Genomic DNA, 7170 nt, shown 5'->3' with positions numbered 1-7170 from the left:
CCACAGGCTGTGGCTATCCATCTGCAGTAGTTTAATCTCACCACACAGCATAAAATAGAAGAAATAGTTAGCAATATGAAATGATGAATATACAGTAGAAAGTCTGCAGTTGAAGCTCCAAAGCCGATCTTGTTCTCTGTTGGTAAAGAAAATTCAAGGAACCAAATCACCAATAACATTAGCTCCTGGATCGTTTCTCTAGTTTCTCTGGTTGTCATGGTCACATGTCAAGCTGTGATGGCAAGTTGAAAAAGTTGAACCATCATAAACTCTTAATGCAGGAGCACACAGCTGTGTACGTTCACAAGAGCAGAAGCCAACCTCTCACTAATTGCAGCTGCCGCCAGCACCTACCCCTGTGGCTTAACTGACCCCTTGCTAAGCCTGCCCCTCAAATGCATAGCATAGCATCAGCCAGCTCCGACAAGGGTCCGACAGCTACACCAGCTGTGCTCCATAGACTCTCATGCAATTGTTTCAGATTTTATATATATACATTTTTCCCCAATCCAAAGCCAAAATCAAATCCTGAAAAGCATAGGGTTAGCTAGCTAGCTACTGAAGGTGTCTATTCCAAAGGGTTTTTGGCTGATAGGTGGGTATGCTGTAAATGACCAGAAAAAGAGGTGAGTATACCCTTTATACATCACTGCTCTCGCTGTCTGAATGCTGTCTTGTTCAGATTGATTTATATTCTAGTATACTAGTATACTAAGGTATATACTAGTATATACCTTTATGATGCATAAAATGACCACATTTACACAATTCTTTTCACAAACATACATTTATTCATCGTTTGTCTCCTGGGTTTGATGTTCCAGCAATAGAATAGGCATATTTCAAAGAAATACTTTTAAAAAAAATTAACTCAATAAAATCCACATCTTTGGCAAAATTCCTTTATATATCAATTAAAGGAATTCTGAAGCTGTTCCCTTTTAAAAGTAAAGACATTCATATACAGGTAAGACAATACATGGCACCAGCAGGCATCAACATGGTCAATATAGTATAAATACAAACACAACTAAACCTTTCTAGAAACCCCCAAAAAAATTATGTTAGTATTAACACATAATAGATTTTTCTGTCACAGTTTTATGTGACGAAATGTTGAGACGTTAAGAATTGTTATGTTAAAACCCCTTTTGCTTTGTTAGAGTTGGTTTTTCAAATACTGAAATGAATGTGTTATTAAGACATATTTCTTACATCTTTTGTCTGGACACTGTGGCGTTACCCCTTAAGCTGCAGTCGTTTTTAATGCTGACAATAGGCCAGACAAATTAGTTAGTTTAACCCCTAAAATGAAGGTGTAATATTAATGTGTCTTGTGGCTGAAAATAGGACTGAAAGTGCTCCTGAATAATAAAAAATAATACTGAATAATATTATTTTAATATTTTCCAATTTAATTTTCCAACTTGAGAATGATGGATGGTTTAATTCATTGTTGGTTTTTGACTGCCTTATATTTGCTGTGCAAGTCTGTCTAAAATTGGCCACATGTATTTCAGTTTCTATTTTACAGTGTTCCAGTGACTGCAGAGAAAGTTGTCAGTCCATGCTGAAGTCATCATGCAATCATGTTTAGTGTTATTCTTCACTGAGGCTTCTCTTGTAATGTGAGGAATCATAAGACAAAAATTGACACACTGCTGCAGATTGTGTTTAATAATAAAATCCAATAGCAAAGGAGCAACAGTGTATGCAAAGTGTATGACAGTCAGTAATGTTATTTGGTAATGCTGCTGCTTGGTCACAATCATCTGTTTTGCATTATTGTTGAATAAAGTTGTAGCTATTATAGAACTGTTAAAACCATCTAAGTATATATCCAGAACTGAGCTGTGGTATCTGTGAACCCACATGTTATTGTAGCTTCCTATGTATGAAAAGAGACCAAAATTTACCAGTCCTAAAAAAAACAACAACAAAAAAAAAACTATAACTCAGCAGGCATGTCACTGGTACATGTTCCTAAGGTGTTTACAGTACTGTACGTGGACAAATACTGGCATAGTAACACACCACAGCAAACCACAAGCAGAGTGGTAACATACCGAATATGCTCTGTAACTTTCCACACTAACATTTGTAGCCTCTGGGCACAATACAAACACCACCACAACACCAGCACAGGTTGCATACAACCAATATGATACAGGTATACAGATATAAGAAGTCACAGTGGAAATAATCACAAAGGCAATGTCGGGATGCAGAATACTGTTGATATGGAGAAAGCTGCTGCACATCCCTCCTCCACGCAGTGATCAGTGTCTCTTCTTCTGAAGCTCTGTAGATACTCATGGACCATCTGGATATTTGATTTGTCTCTCCCTAAAACAGCATGAACACTTAAACTTATTTGATTCATGAACATATGTTGTTAAAGTTATCACAGCTACCAATATCTGCAACAGAATAAAAATAAGACCATAAAGAAATACTTCAAAGTGTGTGAACCCCAGTTGCATGTTATTCCCACCTAACGTCACCTCTATGCGTTTCTCTCACTGGGTGGCAGAGGGACAGTCCCACAGTTTGTCAATCAGTCCTACAGCAAATCTGATTGGATGGTGTGCCAGCGAGCCGTCTCTATTTGCCCCCGACTGCACATTTCCTTCCAGTGTCCCTGTCCCGCCTCTGAGACGTTGTTGCCAATCAACACCCGACCCAGAATACTGCTCTTGGTGTAGAGGCGGCCCTAAAGATACAAAGAGATAACTGAATTACAAACTGTGAAGACATTTAGTTACCAATAACTCAGCATATTACATAAAACTGAATGTCGCTGCTGTAATGTAATGTATATACGGGAGTTTGCCAAATAACCTCCTACCTGCATGACAATAAACTCCAGCACCAGTGGTAGTTGAATGATGTCACCAGAGGGCACGTCAAACAGGAAGGGAGCATTCCAGACTGGATTTGGACCGCTGGCCCCTTTGGTCTCCTTGGTACCTATTATTTTCCCATCCTGACGCAGGTTGATGACAACATAGTGGTCTGTGGGTAAAAATTACAGCCATTAATGATTTGTTTTATGTAATTCATATTTTCACACTGTACAGACTGCATCACAATGTTTGTTTGCAATAACTGTCAGATGGAAGTATCAGGAGTTGGGAAAATCTGTCAGCCTGGTGGCATTTTGTAACAAGTAAGCTTTCTGTCTCATTTCCTTTTAAGTAATCAAATTAACAACTTTATGGGCATTGTGTTAGCTAACAGGCTACTTGACTTTACCGTTGAGTGAACATGCTCTCATCCCAAGTTGTAGAGTTGGGATGAGAACATGTTGCACACACAATGGCACTACACGTCCAAATATGATGTGCTAGGTACCCTCCTGTGTTAGTTTTGGATGTTGAGGGACAGCGTGTCAATTTATGTTTGTTCCATGTATGGTGTCTTTTCAATAATAAACTTTTTTTTTCCCTGGAAATGCACAGTTTTTGGTCACTAAACGCATTCAGTCTTTTTCAAAATTAATTTAGAACATAGGTAAACCTTCATTTTTAGGTTTACCTAAGGTAAGGCAACTAAAGTATGTGGTTAGGTACAGAAAAAAAACATCATGCTTTGGCATAAAATATTTACTGTTGTTACTAACATAATGTAACATCATGTGACATTTGTCACTAGCGTAGCATGCTACACATACTACTGCACTACATTATTTAAATTATTCGACTGACTTTTGGTTTCACATAGGACATGAACAGAAGGCTCCTTGGTAGAAGTCTTAAGTTTGTTTGACCCATCCACCTCCCCTCCCATCCTTATGTGGACTTTCTCACTCTTTATACTACAGTAGCTGCTTACAGCATCAGAAACTGCCACCGCTAAGCGTGCATCTGTGCATTGTTGTCTGCCACTGAGGGCCAATGACCAAAGGTTGATATTTGAGAAGTTGGGAGTGAGACCGAGCTGGTCCAGCATTGAAGCTGGCGAACAAACAAGCTTTTCATTAAAACTAACATTACCAACAGATGAAACAGAGGCACTGTGAATTTATAGTTAATGTCTGTCGTTTAAATGTGTTATGCTATGTTCACACTATGAGCAACTTAGTTACAAAATGGCCAGGAATGGCCAGGTAGATTGTCACTGAGTCTCCTATGAGGTGTAAACTGGGTCAGTAAGGGAGTTTAGCTGATGATGCTAACAGGCTGAAGCTCTGTTTACAAATCATCCGCAGTATGTTCAGGCATTTTTTACAAAGCTATAGCACCACAACCACATCAATACATTTGGAACAAATCCCTTAATTAGGCCCAAAACGTCTGTTTAAAGTGAGACATTGTGCAGTCGCCTTATGCTAATACTGCAGTGTTATTTTTCACCACTGTTTAATTATATATCTTTATTGCTACAACTATAGCTGAAAATGACAGCAGAAATAAACAAGTTTGCCAATTCCTGTTTCTCTGCAATTCAAACCAGTTGTCAGTTGTCTGCCCAGAAGTGACTGTTGTTGTCAGCATAATGTTACAGTGATTTGCTGTGCTGGTGTAAAAAAATAGAGAAATAAATAAATGCATTGCAGTCTTGTGTGTTGTGTGATTTTAACTCCCCATGAAACAATCTACATATGCTGATCTATAATCTCATAACCCTCTGTGGCACCCTCCCCACTGTCACTGTTCCAAATCTGCATCATCACTTGCAAAATATAATTTCCCTTGTAAATCCACTCTAGCATGCTAATTGGATTTACTAAAATTAAGAAGCAATATGTCACTGTCAGACAAGAATCGTGCATCTGCAGGGCATGTATACAGACAGATTTCAGAAAAAATTTGATCCTGAAACTCACAAAGAACACGTAACTGACCACCAGCCTCGAACTGTTTCCTTAAATGCGAGAAACCAAAACATTAAAAGTTGTCTTCCTCTTATACAATGCCCTTTTTCCTCCTCACCAGCATCATCAAAGCAGAGCTTTAAATCAGATGCAGTGAGATATGATACAGACAGGAGGGGAAATGACACCAGGCTGATCGGTTCCTAATCTGATTATACTACAAGCCAATTGGGGATCCGGTCTGTCTGACTGTGGCTGAGGCAATAGAGAAGAACGCAGACAGAGGCTATAAAGCTCATGACGAGTGTACATGTCAGCCAGTTTGCTCATGTAAATTGCAGCATACAGTGTGAATATAGTGCCAATATTTGCAAACTGCAGGCAGGTTTAAAGCTGTATGCAAATGTGTCAAAAGTGAACTGAGAAAAGGTTAAAAATGATACATTTAAAATGAAAGAATTCAAAGTGTTTTACCACAAAATTTTAAGAAGTCAGGTCTTAAAGTGCCCAGTATTTCTATACTGTCAGTAGTTCACATGATGACTTGTAAGATTTGATTCTGGTATTTATCACTTGACTCTGCAGTTCCACTTAACTCCACACTGTTTTAGCCTCTTTCAGCTCTCTTTTTTGGTTTTGCAACATTACTGTTTTGGTTCAGTCTCACAGCTCTCACCATTTTCGTTTCCAACAACAGCAGGAAATTGTTTTCAACAAAATAACTCCAATAAATCAACTACATGCTGCTCACCATCAAACAGCTGAAGATAGTGAAGAATTTAGCACCTTGAGAGTCAAATATTTCTCTCAGGAGGTGGTGGGGCGCAAAACAGAGCTAAAGCAAAGCAAATAATGGACTTACGTTAATCACGTGTCTAAAAATACTAAATCAATGCTGCTGCTGCTGTTGCTGCTGCTGCATAACTGCTGGATGTGTAAACAGACAGCTGTTTGCTAACAAGTTTGTAAAATAAACTTAAAGGGGATAATATATCACTATGTGTTTTAGGTTGTCTGTTATCTCTAAGTGTCAGAAAAACTAGCGCAGGTTTTAGAGAGGAAAATTAGGATGAAGAATTTTAATTGTTTAACTTGATCTCATCCCAACTCGCCATAATTTGACACCATGGGCAGGCTTTTTCATTGTATATTGACACAGTTAGGTCAGCAGTTAGCTTTAGGCAACAAACTACCTAGAAAAGGATTGTGGCTGATGTCAGTCACAGGAGTTGACTCAAATGACCAACAACAGGTGACCAATGACTGACATGACAAAACTTAACAATGACTTTTAGTTTCACACGGGACACAAACACTGGTCTTTGAGGTCAAAATCCTGTGCTTGTTGGACTCCTCCACCTCCACTGCCGCCTGCCTAAGTGGACTTCCCCGCTCTTTATACTACATCTGCTGCTCTAACTGCTAATAATGACACAGATGGGCTAACAATAAAGTTGGTTGAAAGCCCATTGCATCTGACAAAGATGCTAAAGGGTGCATTTTGGCTCAGGATCTGATGCAATGGGCTACTGCTTAAGCAGCATTATTTGACACCCTGGGATTTAGACCAGGCTACATTACAACAGGATATACAGTTTTACTTGACATCTGCAACGCAGTTAAAGGATCCCAAACCAATTTTTATTGTATCTTTAAGAGAGAGTCCTCACCAAGAAAACGACGGCATATCTACTTGTCCAATCTATTTTCACATGGTGTCTTGTAAAACAAATACAGACGTAGCATGACATTGCTATCCTTCTCTAACTTTATCCAAGTAGTTGTAGTTGCCAAAACAGATGTGGCAACTTGTGTTAGGAGCAGCAAACACTCTCATGGGGTATCATGTAAGGTAATGCTTTTACTTCTTCATTCTTTACCTGGAGCTCCTGGGATCCGTGTGAGCTTGGCCAGATTCTCAGCCTTTCGGACCATCACCTTTATGCGCTGGGCCAGCGTCTGGTACTGCAGCAGGATGAATAGCTGGCCCAAAGCCCGCGGCACACACATCGAGTTCTTCCTGTGACCCAGCGTTTCCTGAGAACTCACACTCTGAAAGTGGTAACGATAGATAAAAAAAAAAAAGTGAGATTTAGCAAGGGAAAATGTCTTCTTTCAGTTAGCGGATGTTCCCTTCATCCTTTGGGAACGAAATCAAGTAGAGACAGCAAGGGATGGGAGCAGATTCAAGCTGTAGAACACTTAAAAGCCATGCTAAATATGCCTCTGTGGTTCTGTCAGTAAATGTGACGACCAAGGCACTGATGCTGTCAGAATCAGTGTTTCAGTTTCCTGTCATAGGGATTCACTTTGAATCACTGCCAGTCAATGTCAGGAAACAGGTTAGGAGTTTT

At 39.4% G+C, this 7170-nt stretch overlaps 1 protein-coding gene across 2 annotated transcripts; it reads right to left on the bottom strand.

Moving 5' to 3' along the window:
• Positions 1-1576: 1576 nt before the first annotated feature.
• Positions 1577-6864, bottom strand: LOC126386927 (synaptotagmin-4). 2 transcript variants are annotated; one of them, XR_007569566.1, is made up of 4 exons: positions 6697-6864; positions 2849-3015; positions 2505-2713; positions 1577-2346 (listed from the first exon to the last, which is right to left on the bottom strand). XR_007569566.1 is itself a non-coding variant. In XM_050039499.1 (3 exons), the coding sequence occupies exons 1-3, from the start codon at positions 6824-6826 to the stop codon at positions 2564-2566; spliced, it is 447 nt and encodes a 148-aa protein (XP_049895456.1). In that variant the 5' UTR covers positions 6827-6864; the 3' UTR covers positions 1577-2563. The 2 variants fall into 2 exon arrangements, 1 of the variants encoding a protein (XP_049895456.1); XM_050039499.1 differs by having other exon boundaries at positions 1577-2713.
• Positions 6865-7170: the final 306 nt, after the last annotated feature.

Source organism: Epinephelus moara, unplaced genomic scaffold (assembly GCF_006386435.1).
Source record: "Epinephelus moara isolate mb unplaced genomic scaffold, YSFRI_EMoa_1.0 scaffold1052, whole genome shotgun sequence".
Taxonomy (NCBI): Eukaryota; Metazoa; Chordata; class Actinopteri; order Perciformes; family Serranidae; genus Epinephelus; species Epinephelus moara.
Note: the sequence above shows the minus strand (reverse complement) of the source record. Positions and strands in the feature narration are given on the sequence as shown.

Bases quoted from the DNA above. Each gene is read 5' to 3' on its own strand.
- LOC126386927 (XM_050039499.1), bottom strand. From the start codon at position 6,826: ATGTGTGTGCCGCGGGCTTTGGGCCAGCTATTCATCCTGCTGCAGTAC. The intron at 3,016-6,696 runs GTAAAGAATGAA...TTTTACCCACAG, and splicing joins ACGGATCCCAGGAGCTCCAG to ACCACTATGTTGTCATCAAC. The intron at 2,714-2,848 runs GTAGGAGGTTAT...TTGTATCTTTAG, and splicing joins TGGAGTTTATTGTCATGCAG to GGCCGCCTCTACACCAAGAG.